Raw genomic sequence first — 20,615 nt, 5'->3', positions numbered from 1 at the left:
GGACCAGTGCTGTTTAGTCTAGGGAGACATCTGGGCCTCAGGGAACAGCAATGTGTTAAGCTCTCGGTGGAATCATGAGGTCCTGAGCAGAGCTTGCCCTCCTGAGACAGAGCTGTAGTTTGCTCCTAAATGGCTCCTGTTCTAGAGAGTGTTCCATCCTTTTAGCTCCAGCAGGACCTTGGCCATTGCTCTACCCAGTGTTATCTGAGTGGGACTGCTGCCTGACTCTGTCTGGACCCGGCAGGTTGAATCGCTAGTAGAAATAATGCGTGAATTCTCACATGGAACCGTGAAATGCAGTATTTTCCAGGTCTTCTGTCCTTTTAGGTTCCACAGACTGTACTTTATTTAGACTAAGGCTAGCTAGGATCACATTGAAGACGCAGAAAAAAATGACCTGAATGCATTGGACTCAGACCCATGGGTTAGGATGCTCCCATCACACTCTCCACCTGATCTTTCCTTTCCCCAAAACACCAGCAGAAGAAATCCTTTGTATCCTCCCTTCTGGCAGAACAATACTGAGGGCTTGGATATTTTTTTTTCTCATGCTGTAAGCCCGTTTAATTATTTAATGAATAAATATTACCCTCCTTCTAGAATGCTTGTAGCCTGCTGATTGTACTGTTTATGAAACAGCTGTGAGGACAGGTGGATCATAATCTCTGGGTAGCCAAAGCCCAGCAGCAGCCTGAGGATCATGTGTCAACCCTGTAATCCTGCTCTGTGCTCACAGGAGTCATGATGTGGGCTCAGCAAGGCACAACATCTCGATTGGACATGAGGAGGTGACTCAGGCCCAAGTCAGGGCTACATCTAACCTCTTGGTAAACAGCTGACCCATTCTTTCTGGGCTCTTCTCGCCAGGATTTCAACAGCACCACAGAAATAGCCATTTTGCTCATGGTTATTTCCCAGACCCACACAATTTGTCGAAGTCACTGGAAGGCCATGCAGCTCCTCTGAGCCTCCCCATTCTCCTAAAAGGCAGATGAAAGGATACAGAGCTTTGTGCCTGTGACGCTGTTTTAATCCATCCTGCTTGGCTTCTGTGGGTCACTTGAGGTGGGCTCCACTCCAGGAGAGTGACAGAGTCCAGCCAGCTCGGGAGGCTGCTCAGAGCTGGAGCCCACATGAGTGGCAGTAAGGAGGGGAGGATGCAAGGTGTGGGCTCAGGTGGGCCAGGTGGGCATCTTCTTGCTTGTGTGAGTGTGTGTCTGGTGGAGCTTGTCAGGCTGGCCTGTCGTCTGTGATGTGTGGTTTCTTTCAGCTTGCCAACTCCCCCCACCACACGTCCCCACTGACCCTTCTCTCTGCCTCTGCACTGAGGCCTTCCCCTCTCCCTGAGACTCCTTTCCTGGGAAAAGAGGAAACAGTTCATGGTCCTTTCCTCTTTTAGTGGAGGAAGGGAGGGAGGAGATGGAAGTGGCAGTTGGGCTCTGGGTTCCTGCTTCAGTCCTGGGTACTCTCAGAAGGGTTGCTTTGCTGGTATCTTCTGAAAGAAGACAGGGCAGTCTGTGCCATAGAAGAAACCCCTTGGGGAGAAGGGCCTTTTGCCAGGTCAGGCCTGAACTGGGTTTCAAAACGGAAGCAGCACTGGTGATGGAGTCTCAATGCTGCTCGGCTCTCAGGAGGATCTGGGCGTTAGAGAGAGGTGGGGGCTTATCTTCTGTGGTCGCTCAGGATCGCTGAATGTGCTGCTGTGTTGGGGTAGTGTCTGCTTTAGTTTCTTCTGGTGAGGGCTGGGAGCGGCGCCAGGATACCACATTCACACTACAGCCTTGGATAACCGGCATTACCTGGGGCCTTTAGGGCTCTGGAAATTTTCCACTCGCATTTTGTATTCACGGGAGAATTTCCAGCCGAGACTTTTCCTGCTCACAGATATGCAAAGCAGAGACCTCCCACCCCAGCCGCGGCAGGCAGGACCCAGCTAGCTGCTCTTACACTGACTCAGCGCAGCCTCTCGGGCAGCACCAGCACATACCACCTGGCCTGAGTACGTCTCGTCGCCTGTGTGGCATCCTCAGGATCAGTCATGGAGACTCCAGCTCCAGGCTCAGGTCTGTGTCATGGATTCTCTCAGGGAACATCTGGCAAGAGCAGGAAACAGCATTATTTGTGTAAGGAGGGGATTTCAGGGTCACTGTGCTGCTTTTCTGGAGGTGCCCTAGTGCCATGCAAAATTAGTTTGTTGAAGTTGGTGGCATTTTAGAGCTTTCTAACTTGGGGATATTTCTTTATGCTCATCAGAGGGTGTCATATGCAACAACAAGATAAGCTGTATCACTAGCTGACTGATGCTGGTGAATTAACAGTTAAGCCTCGAAAGCCTGCTGGCTTCAGCTGACAAATGGTTGAAGGCCAGACACGATCAGGCAGCTGGAGCTGAACTCTACTTGGCATCTGCAGAGTGGTCTTTCCTTGGCAGGCCTGGTCTAGCAGGTGTCTGAAGGTCTGAGAGAGGGTTTGAGCTCTGTAAGGAAGGGTTGGCAGGTGGAGTTGTCTGCCCGGAACGTCCAAGAGATGGCACATGTGTGGCAGGCTCCAAGGCCCACTGATGTAGTACGTGGGTCCATACTAAGGACCAGTCATTGAAGACACTGAAGTGGTTCCTATGAGCTCTGTGATAGAAAGACTTCCATAGGAAAATACTACTCCTTGATCCTGAGTCTAATGTGCCTCTTGAACTTGGGTGTAGGGGCTGTGGAACACAGCATCTCCCCAGTACTTGATGACAGTCCCTGTTTTTCCAGCAACAGGTATCAACTTCTCACAGGGCCCACTTTGATTTAAACTGTTTAAGCTAAAGTAAAAGGGGGAGATCTTTTATAGAAAGATGCATCCTGAAAAGTAAGTTTGATTGACTTGAGCAGGCTGAACATGCTTCAGGGACAAAGATGGCAGACTCTGGCATAAGAACTCTTAGACGTAAAGGGCCCTCCCAAATGCTCATTCCTGAACTGCCTGCTGGGGTATGTCTGAGTCAGTCTGTGTGCGTTTGTGGGGGTGGAGTGAGCAGGAGGGTGGTGGTGGGCAGCTTTCATGCAGGGCAGTAGCTTGGGCAGAGATGGGTCTCAATGACTTAGCTCCCTGTGGACTGGCCTCTTTCTGTGTGGAGTAGATAGAAGAGGGCTCTGATTGCCAAAACCTGCTAGAATAAGGAATATGGTTTATTTTTACTGTTTTTTCCTCTTCTTATAAGGTTTGCAATCTATTCATTTTCTTTCTATTCTTATTGTGTTTGTTTAAAAAGTGACATTACTACAGCATTAATTATCAAAATAAGACACCCCCCACACATAGGCAATCCTGTCATCTGCTCATTTTGAACTTCTCTCTCCCTTGCAGCCCCTGTCCATAAGGGGATACATTTTTATGCCATTGTAATAAAAGCACAGGTACAATTTCAGGCATTAATATTTTCATTTACTATAATTTCACAAGATTTTTTAGAATGTGGTTACACTGTCCTCATAATTATAATACTGGTAGCTTAATAACTTTTCAAGTGTGTATGCTTTAATTTGAACATCTTAAACTCTTTATGTAAAGAGTGCAGGTAACTGTCTTTCCACTTTTTCCTTTCTTCAGATTCTTTCTTAGAGGAATTTCTACAAGTAGGATTATTGGTCAAACAATGTGGGTGCTTTGTGAAATTTGCTGCCCTTTATTGGGCCTGTCTACTTCTGAAGAGTGATGTGAGGATTTGGAATGCTGTACTTCACCCATGGACTTTGGACTTGAGGAGTGATGGGGGTACAGCTTTGTTCTGGCCTGATTTTGCCTCCTGAGCCTGGTTCTTTATGCTGTTCCAGCAATGCCCCAACCCCAGTTGCCTTCCTCTCTGAGCCTCTGTTCTAATGACCTCCAGCTTCCCCTTCGCTCTGCCATTAGAACATAGCAATCTCCACAGTCAAATCGGTTCCTTTTCCTCTTTACAGAGGCCAGGCCTCTGCTGTCTTGGGTCTGTTCCCTAGACCCGCAGAGTTGCATGTTGTGGTGGCTCTTCCTCACCAGCTCCCTCCCACCCAACTCCCTTAGGGCAAGGGAGGCCTGGGAAAGGCATGACCCTGGGTGTGGAGGGAAGAGGAAATTGGTTTTAGAGTTAAGGGGCCCACAGACGGAGCTCTAACTGCCCATTACAGCCTACTTTCCTCCCTCCTGTCTGTGTCATGAATTAGCTGCACATGCCACGGTGAGTACCAGAGCAGCAAGCTTCCCTAGGCACCGGAAACCTCTCTGGTACCTAGAATTATGCCACTTAGAACTGAGAGGGCCTTAGAGACCATTTAGTCCCATGGCTTAATCTCACAGATGAGAAAATTGTGAAGCCAGAGAATGACTGTCCTGGGATGGCCCACTGAGCCCCCTTCCTCGTAATTAATTGCTTCCTCTTCCTGCCAGGTAGGACACTGCCTCACCTTCAACTTGTCTGTCAACAAAACCACTTCTTTCTTAAACCAGCCTTAAAGAAACAGTGGTAATAGGTGGACAGGAAATGCCCCTTCCAGAGCTGCTCCTTGAGAAGGTGGTTTGTTGAAAAGTTGGCAGAATTCACCTGTCGCAAGGTGTGCTATGTGAGGAGTGTGAGTAATCCCTGCCCTGCACCCAGAGGAACACAGAGTAGCAGCACTGCGTAGTGGTTAAGGACATGGGTGATTGGGTTCAGATCCAAGGACAGAAGAGAGAAAGGCTGAGAAGAGCACAGACCTCCCCCAACTTATGGCAGGTGTGACCCTGGGAGTGATTACACTATGTCTTGATTTTTTTGTCTCATCTGTAAACTAGGAATAATATTAACTGAGATAATAAATACAAAGCGCATGGCAGAGTATACATATTAAGTGCTGTATAAGTGTTTGCAAAGTAAAAAAGCAAAGAAAAAGAAAGAAAGCAAGCTAAGTGATGAGAAGAGCTTTTCCAGTATCTGAAAGGTGGATGGGGAAAGTTTCTATGAGAAAGTAGATTTTCAGCTGGGTAAAGCGTCCCTGTTCAAAACCTTCATTTTATTTGCTGTGTCTTATTAGAGAATTCTGGAGGGTTTGGGAGGCCGTGAACTGTGATAACAGATTCCTTGCCCCTAATGTTCCCATTTTATGAAATGTAGAATGCAGCTTTGGATTTCCCAGGGCTCTACTGTAATCTCGTGGAGCTGTAAGCTCATTGTGAAACCCCGTGAGTTTGGTACTTCCTTCCTGGAAGAGGGGGAGTGAAGTTTTTGGTTAGTGTTGCAGCCCTAATAATCTCACAGTGTGGAAGAGGGAAGTTCTGAATTCTCCCCTGGCCCTTCTTGGTCTTGGAAGCAAAGTCAGGAGGGCAGGCCTGCCATGTGCTGCAGATTCCCCAAGGTCAGGAAAATGGAAACATCCAGTTGAACAGTTCACTCTCTGACGTCTGAATGTTTGCTTTCCCATGAAACATGAGTGGCTTCATGCACTTCACAGTTGATTACTTATGGAGCTGATTTTGAAATTTGGCCTGCTGGGCTTAATCTGGGAATTCCTGAGTTGACAGCTGACCCAAGGATCAGGTGGAGCTGGGCCTCACTTCAGTGCCTTCTGCCCCCAACAGTGGGGACCCAGAACATCCAGTAACACATTAGACTCACACTCTTGTTCTTTCTTTGCCAGCCGAGATGCCGCGCCAATTCCCCAAGCTGAACATCTCTGAAGTGGATGAGCAAGTCCGGCTCCTGGCTGAGAAGGTGTTTGCTAAAGTCCTACGAGAAGAGGACAGTAAAGATGCCCTGTCCCTCTTCACTGTCCCCGAGGACTGCCCCATTGGCCAGAAGGAAGCCAAGGAGAGGGAACTACAGAAGGAGCTGGCAGAGCAGAAGTCTGTGGAAACTGCAAAAAGGTTTGTCCAGGACTTGGCATTCATGTGTACAGAATTGTGTGTACTGAGATGTGGCACCCTGGGGAGCTGGCTTGTCCCTGGGCTGTGTTGATTTCTTAATAAGATCAGTTACATCACCACTTATTGAACGTTGTCTTGGTACCTCTGTTTAGTTGACAAGATAAAAAAGCCACTCTTTCTTTGCTGATGTTTTAATAACAAATTGTGTGTGGAAATAAACGCTACTTCCAAATGGTATTTCCCTTTTCTTTTTGGAAACTTGAGGATTTCTTGGGAAACACTAATTTTTATATCTTTTCATCCCTCAATTCTTGTTTGCATTATTAGTTAAGGTGGCTCCCTAATTGCCAGGTGCTGGGCTGGGACTGCAGATGGAATGATGTACAGTATAGATACAGCCTGGGGCTGGGGATATAGCTCAGTTGGTAGAGTGCTCGCCTTGCAAGCTCAAGGCCCTGGGTTCAATCCCCAACACTGCAAAAAAAAAAAATACAGCCCCTACCCTATGGAAGCTACAGTGGGTCTAGACAACAACTAACTGAACAAATTAATAAAAGGATTACAAGTTATGGTAGATGCTGTGTCAGTCAGGGTCTAATCAGAAAAACAAACAATTTGAATATTGGAAATAGGATTTTAGTGCAAGGATTTGGTTACATGGGTAGTAGAGAACTGAGAAGCCAAACAGGGGAGAAGGAGACAGCCTGGAGATGAAAGGCAGTAGAGACAGCCACCACCCCTAGGCTAGAGAGACAACTGGAGGCGGGGTGGCAGCTGGAGCCTAGGGTAGGGTCATCCTGGGAAGGCTGGAGCGGTGGTGGCCTTTCCAAAGAGAACAGGAGCCAAGGAGCAGGCCTGAGAGCTACCTCCTAAGACAGGGATGGAGGCAGGGGTACTGTACATGGCTCTGCCCCTCCTGAACCTTCCAGGCCAGGTTCCCCCAGGGGCTGTACTGACTAGGCCAGAAGCCAGTGGACACCCCTGGGAAACAGGAGAAGGAATGCAACTGAGGACAAACAGGCCCAGAACCAGCATAAGAGATAGAAAGGAGATGAATAAGGAGGGAGGGTGGGAGGGAAGGGGAGAGAGAAAGAGGAAGAGAGAGGGAGGGAGAGATGCTTTTTCAGACTGGGTAGTCAGGGTTGGTGGCTCTGAGGAGATGATCCTTTAGCTCATGCTTCAAGGGTACAAAGGATCTAGCTATGTGCAGAGTTGGGTGGCTGCCTCACAGGTAGAGTCAGTCAGCCAGGGCAGAGGCCCCAACATCTTCAAGGAGGCCTGTTGAGAGACAGGCCATGCCCTGCTGCTGGAAGGGAAGCAGGTTGGCTTTGTGCTCTCAGATAAGAGGTTTGGATCTCAGGGTAAGTGCAGTGGGAAGTCCTCATCATGATTTATGGCTCATCTCACGTGGGAGAGCAAAATTAAAGCAGAAGAAAGCCTTGAGGAAGAAATATCTAGCGAGACTATTATTGGGTCACCACCTGCCCAGCACATTGCAGACCTCAACAGCTAGTGTAGTGGAACTTGGAGTCCTTTCTGAGACCCTTCCCAAGGTACCTCATCATTTTTAAAGGCAAGGCCTTGCCTTTCTTGGTAGTATAGAATTTTAGCATCTCCTTGACTGTTTTTGGAAAGAAGTAACAAGTTGTGGTGTAGAGGCAGGAACAGAGCCTTGCCTTCTGGGAGATCAGTGCTTGCCCTCTTCAGGCAAGAAGTGAGGTGGGCAGTCCCTGGCCAGGGCAATGCTCCTCCCTGGAAAGAGGAGGAAATGACAGTAGAGACCCTTGTCCATGCTGCCCTGGCATAACACAGGGCTGTCTGCAGGAACGGAGTGGCCTGCAGGATCCTCTGTGTGTGATGAATTGAGCATTTTAGACCCTTCATAATGAGAGGAGGAGGAGTCCTGGCATTTTTTATTACCAGGAACAATAAGTGTCTGAGACCAGTTTCCATTACAGAGTGACACTGGGCCCGACATCTGCAAAAAGAGACTGCTGTTTTTCTGGATGCCCAGGATAAGGGCAAAACGGAAGCTTTCTCTCAGTCCAAATGGTGCTCTGTGATTTCCAGAAATTCCTCTGCAGAATTCTCTTCAGAAATTTGTTGTGTCCCTTCCTTGGTTTGTATCTGTCTGCCCCATGTGATATGAGGCCCTTGAGGACTGTATCTGGCTCCACTGTCTCCAGGACCCACTGCCTTAGCTGCATTGGTGGGCAGAGCGCGTCTGGCAGAGGAAGGCATCCAGCCTCCCCACTGCTACCACACTGGGGACTGCTGTGTTCTGCCACTTATTCACATGCTTTGTGACCTTGGGCAAATTAGGAAACCTCTCTGGGCCCCAGCTTCTTCCTCTTCTATGAAGTATGGATGATGACAGTAGCTGCCTTCATGTGGCATTGTGAGAAATGAGGAAGTTAACATGTGCAAAAGCCTTGGGACATACCTGGGTCATAGTACGCCTTGTAAATGACAGTTAACTCTCTAACTTCCTGCTGCTCAGACGGGCAGCAGTGGCAGCCTGTGTTAGGACTTACCCTGGGCCAGCTTCTGGGCTGTGTGATCTGTGTGTTCTTTCTTCCCCATCTTGAGCTTATTGAGTGAATATTCTTAGTATCCTGGCTACAGATGAGAAGAGTAAGGCTCAGGGAAGTTGAATTGGCTTGTACATAGTTAAGTGAGTGTGGAGCTAGAACCCTTGTCTTTTAGCTCCAGGTGTCACACCTTAACCAGGAGACTGCCCTATCTGCAGGCAGGGTGAGTCTTTGGCTCCTTGGTGTGTGGACACTTGGTGCTGCTCCTCAGGATGCAGGTGCTGGCTTCTGAGTGACATGAAGGACGCTGGTCATAGCTGTGCCTGTGCCCATTGACTTCTTTCCTGAAAGGCAGCCTGGTCAGGCATCCCAGTGTCACCTGGGGTTTGCATGCTCAAGTTTGTCTTTTAATTTCACTGCTCACTGGAGGGGCCTTTATGCGAATTTTCAATTTTAACATTTTCACTGGAGGACACTTTCTCCCCAGAGGCCTCTCCATCTATGGCCCCTCCTTGATGTTCTGAATACAATTGGTGATATGCAGCCATCCTGCAAGGACCCCAAAGGCCTGGAGCCAGTAGCAGATCACCAGATACCCAGTCTGTGGGCTTGTATTTCAAATGGTGACATAAGATGGGGCTTCTCTTAGGAAAATCCTCCCCTTAGCCTGGCGCAGTGATGCATGTCTGTAATTCCAGCAACTTGGGAGGTCGAGGCAGGAGGATCTCAAATTTGAGGCCAGCCTGGGCAACTTAGCAAAACCCTGCTTAAGAAAAAAAAAAAAAAAAAAAAAGAAAGAAAAGAGTTGGGGATGTAGTTCAGCAGTAGAGTGCCCCTGGGTTCAATCCCCAGGACCATAAAAAATAAAACAAAACAAAACCTCCCTTGCCCTGGCTCCTCTGAATATCTCTGGCACTTGGAGAAGGCTTTTCTTTACAACAATTTTTTTTCTCTCTAATTTAGAAATGAGCCAAAGTAAAACAAAACACCCACAACTATTTTAAGTCTAATATAAAAACTCAAGAGAGAATCATAGTAGTAAACCAGCTTCTTACAAAAAGAACCTGAGCTGTGATCTGGAAAGATGAACAAGCTTGTCCAGGGTTGCCAGCGCGGGAGCCAGGCTGAGTTCAGACATGGCCCTTGCAGGCTTGTGGACCCACGCTGCTCAGAGAGGTGCGTATTTTGCAGGCCAGTTCAGATCAGGAGCCAGCAGGACTCCCTGCCTATGTAGGAAGATGACACTGGCCAGGTCCCTGCTGGGACTCAGGGCTCAGTGAGGGTCAGAAAGAGAGGTGGACCATCTGTAGAGGCAAAGTGAGAACCAGAAAATGCTGGTGGTGCCCAGAGACATCTTTTGAGCCTCAAATGCATTAGGCAGAGTTCACCTACCCTACAAATGTACATATGGAAACTTAGCCAATCCTGGGGACAATGAAAAATTTCTGAGCAACCAAAGTGCATTATAGGGCTCTTCTAGCTCTCTGATTTTTTCTTTTTACTCTTCTGTTTCTTCTTCTATAGCTTTATTGAGATACAATTTATACACCTTATTAGCCACCCTTTTAAACTATACATTTAGATGGTTTTTAGTCTATTTACAGAGTTGTAAGACCATGGTCACATTCTGCTTTGGAACATTCTTATCACCACCAAAAGAAAACCTGCATCTTTTACCTATCAACCCCACCTGCATCCTCCCATCCCATCTCCCATTTATCCTTACAGAGTTTTGGTAAACTTGTCTATCTTGCTGTTTATCCCTTGGCAGATTTAAAGAGCAAATTAGAAGTAAAGAGGAGGGCTGGGGAGATAGCTCAGCTGGTAGAGTGCTTGCCTTGCAAGCACAAGGCCCTGAGTTCGATCCCCAGTACTGCCAAAAAAAAAAAAAGAAACAGAAGTAAAGAGGAGGATTGCTATAGGGAGTGTCTCAGAAATCAAGGGCGGTGATTTTTAAGTGAGTTGGGAGTCAGACCAACTGGATTCAAGTGATGGCCATTAGGTCCACTATTGGGTGGACTTGGTCAAGGCTCTTAACTGCCTGAGTCTCTTTTTTGATCTGAAAAATGATGGTAATCAGAGGACCTCCTTGTGAGAATTAAATTAATGAATCCACATAAAATGCTTAGCCCAGTGATTGGAACTCCTTTCATGGTCCTGCTTTTGTTATTGTTATTACTTGACAGTTAACAGTGAGGGAGGAAACAGCATAATTATGAAAAGCAGACACAAGAATTCAAAGCACGGCAGTGGAGGGAAAACACCTCTAAGATCATAACTGGATAATTCAGGGATGACCCTGAGTCACTGAGAGAACTTTAAATTATGTTCAGAAAACTCTGGTTAAGAATGCAGGACTTATGTATTTCATTAAAAAATGCTACACCAAAGTTTTTTTTTTTTTAAATTAGGACATACAGGGGAAATGACTTTGCAATCTAAACATCTGGCTATCCAGAACAACTATTTCCCTGAGAATGTGTTTTTTTGTTTTTTTATTTTGAGACAGATCTCATTAAGCTGCCCAGGCTGGCCTCCAACTTCCAATCTTCCTGCCTCAGCCTCCTTAGTAGTTGGGATTAGAGGTGTGTGCCATTGTGCCTGGCTTACCGAGAATGTTTTGAGTAAAGTAGATAAACATAGGTTTGTTTGTTACAAAAGCATAGCACAGCTAACATTTTGTTTAGTCATTTAGTATTATGAAACTTCTTAAATCAGGGATGGGTAAACTGTTTTTCAAAAAACTCACAGCCATTGACAAAGGAGCTTCATTTGAAACAGTCTATTCATCTGCTTTAAAAATTAGGAATAGAGATTCTAACTCTTAATATAAAAGGCAGTGAGGATTGTACTTCACTTTGACTTCTGAGGTCTAGGGAGGAACAGTAGGTGGGAAGGGTTGGGAAAGGGCGAGGGAGACCAGGGTAAGGTGGGGAGACAAATGGAGGCTGTTGGGGTAGAGAGGAAGAGAAGGTAGACTAGCTAAGGAAGAGACAGAGTGGGGTATTCTGAGTCTTTAGGCCCGACGGGCTTCAAGTGTGTGACCTGTTTGAGCTGTGGCGCTGGTCACCTGGCTATGCCAGCAGAGTAAGTGGTCTCCATGGGGCCTCTCCACTCTGCACACCTTTTTATCATGCCCAGCGTGTACCCTGCACCATGGTCAACTGTACCCATACTCTCTCCCCAGATAGGCTGGGACCTCTGGTCTCCATCGTGCCGCAGGCACCGGCTCTTCAGCCATTGCCCTCCTTAGACCAGGCTCCGAGTTCTGTGTGGCTCAGAGCAGTGACCTTGTAAGCAGCAGGAGCAGGAGCCTGTGGAGGTGGAGAATGCCTGCCCTACCCAGGCATTAACAAAACGTTAACAAAACCCTCCTGCTCCAACCTTTGAGTAGCGGTGCTCATCTGGAGGCAGCGGGGCCGCCAGGATGGTCTGAGTGTGCTGGGGGAGGGGTTCAAACAAGCCTTCCCACTCTGAAACGTCCCCCCTCCCTCCGTGCGTGCTGCTCCACTGCTCCCACCCCCAGTCAGTATTAGGTGTCTCCTTGGGATCCCAAAATATCCTGGGCATCTTATCACACATTGTTAATAATTTGTTCCTTATCTTTGTCCATCTCTGCTGTCACACAGCCCCTGGGGTCTGAGGTTATATGCGATCTACCTGTTTTCCCCTAGGGGCTGACCTGTGGTGATTTATGGAAAGTGGAGTCCCCGTGCAGCTCCCTGACCCCTGTGTACCTCTGAGTGCCTGGGGCTTCTCCCTGCCTGGCCATTCCTGGACAGACTACGCAGGGTAGTGGGCTTTAGAAGGATCTCCAGGAAGAGACCAGCACTTCTCTAGAAAGAAGAGCAAGGGGGGCCCCCACTGATGGTCCTAGCTTGAGTTTAGCATATGAACCAGATATTCTGGAGGGCTCTGGGGTGCTTGATTCCCAGGCTCTGAGGAGGCCTGGGTAGTGGACAGGGTAGGAATGGGGATGTCATGAATGGCAGGGGCAGCTGAGGGCCATGGAGCAGGTGCTGTAAAAACTCCCACATGACCAGATTGCCTCCTTGTCTTAAGGGGCTGGTCATCAAGAAGGTCCCTGTGGCCCAGGAGGACCAACTGTGTGTAGGGGACGACAAAGCTGCTACTAAGCCAGGCCCTCAGGCTTGGCCAGAGCTGGTGTCCTCACAGCCCCACCCCTGCCAGCTCCTCGGCAGCAGTGTGTTTCTGCCAGCCTACATGTGGTTGGAGGAAGGAGGGGGCGGGCCAGCTGTGGCAAGAGAGCTGGCTTACCCTGGTGCCCCAGAGGCTAACACGAGGTGTGACAGGTGGCACTGCAGACAGACAGTTCTGGCCCATCGTGAGGAAGTGCTTTCTAACAGTGGCAGCAGATCGTGCTTTGATCAACGTTGTGTTTGTTCGTGTGTCTGGCTCTGGCCTGGCCCAGAGTGGGTGCCTGGTAACTGTTTATTGAATAGTGATGCTGAGGTCTTACCCAGGAGTATAGGGAACCCTGTCACTGGAGGTATCCGGGCAAAGGCTGACTTAGCGAGAGGCTGGGGTGCACAGCCTTTAAGGTCTTTTCCAATCAAGGGACCCCATAGTTCTACAATTCAGATAAAGATTATTGTAACTTCTTATGTGTCCTTTTGTTATCGTGACACGTGGGGAGCTTCAGACAGCCTTGGGAAGGAAAGAGGGGCCCATGTATGAACATGCACCTGCAGCCACACATCCATACCCTCAGCTGCCACTCCCCAGCTCTGCTGTGTAGATGGATGCTGAATATGGGCCCGTGGTAGACAAAATTTTTAAAATGCTCCCCTTCCAAGTTGCCCCTCTCTAATATCCAGACCCTGTGAATATGACTTATCACTCCTGTGATTGTCATGGCATATGGCCCAGTTGACCTTAAGATAAGGAAGTTGTCAGTGGGCCTGATCTAATTACGGGAACCTTTCAAAACAGAGCTCTCTCAGGTTGAGAGTAGGTGGGGAAATCAGAGAGATCTGAAGTACCAGAACACACAGCCTCCCTGACTTTGAAGATGGAGGGCTAAGTGTGAGGGTCAGAGTGCCTTGTGCAGGAGATGAGGTGACCCCTGGCCGTTGGCCAGCAAGGATCCAGGGACCTCAGTCTCACAGCCATATGGAACTGAATTCTTCCAACAACCTGAATGAACTTGGAAGTAGATTCTTTCCCAGAGCCTTTGCATAAAAGCAGTGTGGCTAACATCTTGATTTTGGTCTTTTGCTGCTCTGAGCATAGAATGTGGTTAAATCCAGTCAGACTTCTCACATGCAGCACTGTGAGTTAATGAATGGTTATTGTTTTAAGCCACCAAATTTGTGGCAGTTCGTTTTTTAGTAATCAAAAACAGCTTCTCCAGCTTTTTGAGATACATGCTGAGTGATTAGCTTCTGATGATTCCAAGGCACTGCCCAAGGTGAGTGGGTCCCGAGGAGATGGCCCATCAGCCTCTGAACCTACCTCTGTGCCTGAAAAGTCTGGGCTTCTGGCCTAAGGATATTTGTATGTGACAATCTGAAGACCAAGGCTGTACCCATAATGGATGTCTGCAAGAAGGAGAATTCTCTAGGCACCATTTGGTGAGTTCTGGCTTCTTGAGTGGGGCAGAAGGATATGGACCTTCCTAAGAGAAATCTGGGAGACTCTAGGCTTAGGGCAACTGGCCTAAATGTGTGTTTTTAAACCTTTCTTACCTTAGAAGTCACCTGCCGCTTCTCCTTGGTAGGCCTCAGGCAGCATGGGCTGAGGCATATGGGGGTGGTGGAATTTGGCACAGAGACCAAAACAGTGACTGATGGGTATGAGAGTGACACCGAAGCTGGAGTTTCATGGCACCCAGCTGAGCCTGTCAGAGTATGAGAAGATGCCCAAAGCAATGAGTCTTTTAGGCGTGGATGTTGCAAAGATGCCAAGGGAGAGCCTCCTTGCTCAGGGTGAATCTGCTCTGAGGAATGATAGGCTGGCCTGAGTTGACGTCTTCCTTGGGACAGGATGCTGGCTCAGCTCCCTGTGATGGATGGCAGGCTAGGGGTTCCAGGAGTTCCAGATGAGTTTCCTGAAGTAGCTTAGTATGTTATGCAAGGTCAGGGGAGGACAAAGGTAACCTCCTGAAAAGGGGCCACCTTCATTTCTCAGGTGCAAACAGCCTTGCCTCAAAGAGGCTCTTTACCACAAGCATGGGAGAACCAGAGGACCGTGGCGTGTGGTGGGTGTGTAATTAGAGGAGGTGAATTGTGCTTCCTGGAACTTTGGCAGTTGAGGAGACCGGGCAAATGCCAGCAGGAAGACAGCTGTTTCTGGGTGAGCCTTGAGGCCCCCTTGGGGATCAACGCATTCTCTGCACCCTCTGTCACGACTGCTTGGGGAAGAAGAGAGGTTCAATGGGCTCTCGTGGGTCTTGGTTATCACTGAGTTCTTTGCTGGTGGCTGTAGACCCTGGTTGTGGTGGAATAAATCCCATGAAGCTTCTGAGCCCCTGGTTATGAGGTGGGCAAGGAGTCAGCTGGCTTCTGATTAGACACTGTAAGGTGACAACACCGGAGGCTGGGTGCCACTGGAGGCAGAAAGAGACATGGGAGGGGCATTTGTAGATGGCTTCACCTAAGTGCAGAGTAATTTCCTTCCTGGGGATTCCAGGACGTGGAGTGACCTCAGTTGAAACATAACTATTTTGTTAATAAGGAAGGTGAGGTCATCACAAATTCAGCATGACCTTGCAGCATTGTAAAACAGTCTTGTGCCCAAGAGTGAATGAAATAATCTTTTGGTGCCAGGGTGACAGGTCCAGAGGTCCAGTCTTGAAACTGTTGCTGATCATCCCTTTTCCTGACAGCAGGGGTGCTGGTTGGGGAGAGCAGCCACCTTGCTGTGTAACTTTGTGTAAGCCCCTTTCCATTGCGGGATCCCTGACTCTTATTTATAAAACAAGGAGGTTGGATTAATCAATCATCTATATCTCTGCAGGTTCCAGTGCCTCAAATTTCCAACTCTGTGAAATATAGTGTGATTATCTCTGTGTTCCTGTTCACAGACCTTCCTAAGACTGTATGTTGGGCCTTAGAGTTTGGGTTTTGTGAAGATAGTGCACTGTCCTCGCACGGGGAAAGTCTGGCCTATTTGATGTTATCCTCACGTCCATCATGCACTGCAGAGTGGTCTACATCTGTCTGTCCCCTGGGGCATTTGCCTCATTCTAATGGGACTCATACTGTGCAAACACAGCCACTGCAGTTCGTAGTACGCATAGGTCGGGTGTTTGGAGGCTGTGCTGTACCTCATGCAGAGATGTGTGTAAGAGGAAGGCATAATTAATTTAGAAATTTCTTAATGGTCGAGCCAGCACCCATGATTAATCATAGCAAAATTCTCTTGCTCTGTACCTAATGAAGATTACTTATGGCTCACCCCAATCAACTGCTGATGTCTTCTGTTTTCCTTGTTGGCTCTTAGAAAGAAAAGTTTCAAGATGATCCGCTCCCAGTCCCTGTCTCTGCAGATGCCAGCACAGCAAGACTGGAAAGGCCCCCCGACGACCAGTCCGGCTCTGTCTCCTGCAACCCCTGTGCTCCCTGGAGCCACTTCCCAGCCCACCCCAGCACCCTACGCCATGCCTGAGTACCAGCGGGTCACCATCAGTGGAGATTACTGTGCTGGGGTAAGGTAGTCATGAGAGTGTTTTTTGGGCTTTGCATGCAGAGGTCAGGCTCAGTCTGTGGGTGTCTGCGAGGTGTGGAGAGGAGGTGCAGGAATCTGAAGAGAAGGAAGGAGGGTCCGAGCAGAGGCTGTAGGGTGTGGGAGTGTTTAGGGAGCTGTTCCAGCCCTGTGCAGAGAGTCCAGAACACCGTGGCGGTGGCCTGTAAGTCCTATGTGTTCTCCAGGTCCAGAAATGCTGCTTCTGTCACTGCAGCCTATTGAGCAGAGTGCCAGCTTGGGTACATCAGCATTTCCAAATGTTCAGTGGATTCAAAGTCATGGTATTAACTGGTTTGTGTGAAATCAGTTATTGCTGACTTAGCTCCTCTTACATGCTTAGGTTCAGTATCCTTAAGTACAGGCCAGATCCCCTCCACCAGGAAGAGAGGGTCTTGATCAGAAAGTGGACAAGGTCCACCCCCCGACACTTAACAGTTCATTTATATAAAATATAAAGAACTTCCTTGTTAATTTTTTTTTTACAAACCCATAATATTCCATGGTATGGAGGTACCGTGAATTATGTTAAGTTCTCGGAGATGGGAATTTGAGTTGGAAACAGTTCAGGCCTTTCTGAAGGTCAGCATCCTGGTCACACCTTGGTGAAAACCTCAGGCATGTGGGCGCAGCAGTGGAAAGGGAGAGCGGAGATGGGCGGACCACAAGCTGAACGAGAGAGAAGAGCTCAGCCTGGAGCATGAACTAGCTTCTTTCTGCCAGTCTGGCAAGTAGCAGGGAAGGGGCCCCTGACCCGGGCAATTAGAATTCAGAGAGCTACATGTCTGTGAAAAGCAGACCAGCTTTGCAGATCTCCTTGGCACCCAGAGGGTCTGCTGCCAGCAATGGGGACTGTAATGCCTTCAAGCTTGGCTGATTGGCTGCAGCCTCACTGGGATCCGGAGCACCCTCTTATATCCTTGGCCATGGCCTGAGTCCCTTGTCATGTGGTTCTGTTGGTTCTAGAGACCAAGTTTGGCTTTGCTGTGGGCAGAAACATAGTTTTGTTGAAGACACTTGTGTCTGCTCACCTATTCCTGCTGCTCTCAGAGGCCATGCCCACTGAGAGTGGCATTAACACACTCTTTTTTTTTCCTTCCTCAAAAAAGCACACCCAAACAGAACCCACCAGTTTACTTGGAGACAAGTCTAGTAAGAAGGGACAGTTTAAGGATAAACATTCTTTCAGTTTTATTTAGAAACATGTACCCCTTTGGTGGCCTCAGGTGACCTCCCTGACCAGTGTGGGTTTCACAAAGGACCCATTTGGTAATGGCAGCAGAGTGGAAAGCTCACCAGCACTCTGAAGCAGTCTGTCTGCCTTGATCTTTGCCCCGCACTCAACTTGGGCAAAGATAACTGGGTTCACCTGCAGTCTTACAGGTGGTGCGGGGCTCGGTGCTCCTATAGCGTCCTCCTCAGGAGTGTTCCTTGTGAAATTGATTAACACATTTGGAGATAGGAAAGAAACTTCTGCCTTAGCAGAAAGCAAGGAGTAATATTTGGTAAAAGAATGAAAACACACATGGGGAAGATATGTATCAGCTTCCCCGTTCCGAGGATAGAGAGTGGTGGGGGAGGGTAGTTTTAGCTGTATCCATGATGATTTATTTACATTTGTAAGATCTCTGAAACAATTATGAAAAATATGAATATTGCTAGCTCTAGAAGGTAGGTGCGTGGGTGTTTCTTATATTACCTTCAGTGCTTGTCTCTAAATTTAAAATATTTCAAAATTAAGAACGATTATTTTATTAAAGCAGAGGAGGAAAGTTCCAGGCCTAGCCCGTCTCACTCCGTGCTCTTCTAGCATCTTGCACTCCCACTCTGTGTCACTCATCCCCTGTCCTGATTGTCTACTGCTTGTCCTCCCAGACACACTCAGATTTCTGTGATACTCCTCCTTCCCAAACCTACCAAGATAAACGAGCCCTTTGGAAGGTGGGTGTGTGTCTCCTTCATTTTTGTAAATGAAGCAGTTCTGTTCAGGCAGCTCATCCTTGGGCTTTGGGAATCAATCAGAGCTAAGTCTGAAGCTTGACTTTGTGACTTCCTCCTGGGTGATTGATCCTTTCTGGGCCTCAGTTTTCCCATTTGTAAATGGGCTGCACTGAGGAGCAAAATGACATCTAAGGAAAGTCACGCATATAGCATGTGACCACTGGGTTGGCAAAGCCGTGGGCTGGGCACACAGAAATTCTGTGTGTGTGTGTGTGGGGGGGTGTTCCCAAAGTCACTCCTGATTTGGTGACTTGCTCGGTGCACTCTCAGAGTTCAGCATCCAGCTGTATTCACAGCTGTGACTTATGAAAGCAAGAGAACACAGAACAAACCGGCAAAAGGAAAGGTGCATGAGGTGAGGTCTGGAGGACACCAGGTACGAGCCTGCAAGGGTTCTCTCCCAGTGGAGTCACCAGAACACATAATACCTTCAGCATCTGAGTGCGACGATGTGTGAAGTGCTGTCTGCCAGGGAGGCTCATTAGCCTCTCAGTGCCCAAGGTGCTGGTCTGCTCACATATCCGCCTAGCGCATGCCCAGACTCCCAGGGGAAATGTGGTGTCCAGCATAAGCCATGTTTAGACATAGTGAGCCACTCATTGATCACTGAATAGTGGGAATTCTCCTGGAATCCAGGTTCCCAGGTGCTGGTCAAAGGCCAAACCTTGAAGTAGATCCTTTTAAGCACGGTGGTCTCAGGTCTGCTGCGTGAACCCTTTCTGCGCGCCTCCCTTCTGCAGATCACTGTGGAGGACTATGAGCAGGCCGCCAAGAGCCTGGCCAAGGCCCTGATGATCCGGGAGAAGTATGCACGGCTCGCCTACCACCGCTTCCCTCGGACCACAGCCCAGTACCTGGGTCATCGGCGGGCCAACACTGCACCCCTGGAAGAGGGTCTCCCAGGTATGGAGCCCAGGTGGGAAATGGGGCCCCAAGTGTGGGTCTGGCCCAAGAGTTGTTTGGGACCTTTTGTTGACTGAATGTGTTTTCCCACTGGTGTTTAGAGGCGGGCCCTGGTGTAGGCTTGTGCTACACTCCTGTTTGCGGTTCCCCCTGGGTCAGTTTTATGTGTCCTGTTGCCTGGCCCCGTGTGGAGATGAGCTGGGGAAGTTCAGAGAGATGAAAGTTCCTGGTGGTGGGAGTCTGCCAGGGGGGTAGGAATGCTCCAGTGGGACACTGAAAACAATACCATCAACCAGTTAATGACCAATTGGAGGTATTATGGGCTGGGTTGGGACTAGATACAGAGAGCACAGTCCTGGGGCAGGGGAAGTAGGCTCTGGAGTCCAGCACACCTGCATCTGGGGTCTGCCAATTTCTTGGACCTTGAACAATTGTTCTCTAAATCTCCTTCTTTTTGATCTATAAAATGAGAATACTCATATTATCTATCTCCTAGGGTCATTGTGAGGATTAAATAGGCAAATGCCTGTGACATACTTAGTGCATCTCTGGCATTTAGAGAGTGTTCAATAAATGGCAGCTGCAGAGTTCAGGGAAAGGGAGAGGAGAGAGTGCAGGATGGCTTCCAGGTGGAGTGCATTTGGTTTGTGAAGGACCTTGGAGCTGTAGAGGCTGTGAGTTAAGTCATGCAAATGAAAACGACTGGAAACCTCACTTTGAAAGCCAGGGGTGGGGAGCAGATAAGGGCCCAAGGTTTGCACCAAGGCCCAGGACCTTGGCTGCCTGGTTGTGGTTGGTGGTGCTGGGTTATTCCTATCGATGGCTCCCTTGAACCTCTGAGTCCTGCATTTTGAGCATCTGTCACCACCCAGACCCCTGGGTAAATCTCAGCCCTTCTGGGTCCATTTTCCATGTGTCTGAGGGAAATTGATCCTATTACTTTAGTTTTGGTAAGGACAGCAGGGCTGATGGCTAAATGTATACTTCATATGGAGGACTCAGGGGTTCTGGGTGTGAGTGTGGTGAGGTGGAGTCAGAGTGCGCACACTGAGGCCTCACCCAGGCATTTGCAGATCACTGATACAACCTAGGGACTTCTGAGCTGGCCTGTGGTCTTGCCTCATGGGGGACACCAACCCCCAGTTCTGCTCTGTTTCAGCTCCTCTGTGACTCCTCACATTTGCTCTAGGGTCATTCTGTTCTGAGCACTGGTGGAGGAAACCCAGGCAGGTCACCCTGCCTTGGTTGCTTCCTTTGATGAGGAGTTAGGATTTCCTTCCCCTATGGCTGGCAGCTGGGCCCCTGGTACTATATGGTGCTGGCTGATCTGCCATATAGGAGAGCTGAAGCCCCCAGTACTGCTGTGTAGCATCAACCCTTGGCCAGACACAGAGTTGATCAAAAGCTAGAAAATGCTTGTGAGAACAATGAGAAAACCGGTGCTCCTCGGCTTATTATGGGATCATGTCCCAATAAACTCATCATAAATTGAAAATATCCTAAGTTAAATATGCATTTAATACACCTAACCTACCTTAAAGGTGCTCAGGACATTTACATGACCCCCAGTAGGGATAATGTCCCTGTTCCTAGCACACAGGAGGCACAGAATGCCTC

At 48.6% G+C, this 20,615-nt stretch overlaps 1 protein-coding gene across 10 annotated transcripts in view; it reads left to right on the top strand.

Moving 5' to 3' along the window:
* Window positions 1-20,615, top strand: part of Ampd3 (adenosine monophosphate deaminase 3) — a 126,505-nt gene that overhangs the window by 81,965 nt on the left and 23,925 nt on the right. For 6 of the 10 annotated variants that reach the window (XM_047516173.1, XM_047516168.1, XM_047516171.1 and 3 more), the window contains 3 exons: window positions 5,634-5,859; window positions 15,855-16,059; window positions 18,836-18,998. In XM_047516173.1, the coding sequence (XP_047372129.1) occupies window positions 5,639-5,859; window positions 15,855-16,059; window positions 18,836-18,998 (589 nt within the window). In that variant the 5' untranslated portion in view covers window positions 5,634-5,638. Of the gene's footprint in view, window positions 1-1,894; window positions 2,064-2,101; window positions 2,124-5,512; window positions 5,534-5,633; window positions 5,860-15,854; window positions 16,060-18,835; window positions 18,999-20,615 lie in introns of those variants that run through there. The other 4 variants (XM_047516166.1, XM_047516175.1, XM_047516165.1 and 1 more) reach the window with 4 other exon arrangements.

Source organism: Sciurus carolinensis, chromosome 11 (assembly GCF_902686445.1).
Source record: "Sciurus carolinensis chromosome 11, mSciCar1.2, whole genome shotgun sequence".
NCBI classification, from domain to species: Eukaryota; Metazoa; Chordata; class Mammalia; order Rodentia; family Sciuridae; genus Sciurus; species Sciurus carolinensis.
This window is presented reverse-complemented; position numbering and strand designations above follow the sequence as displayed.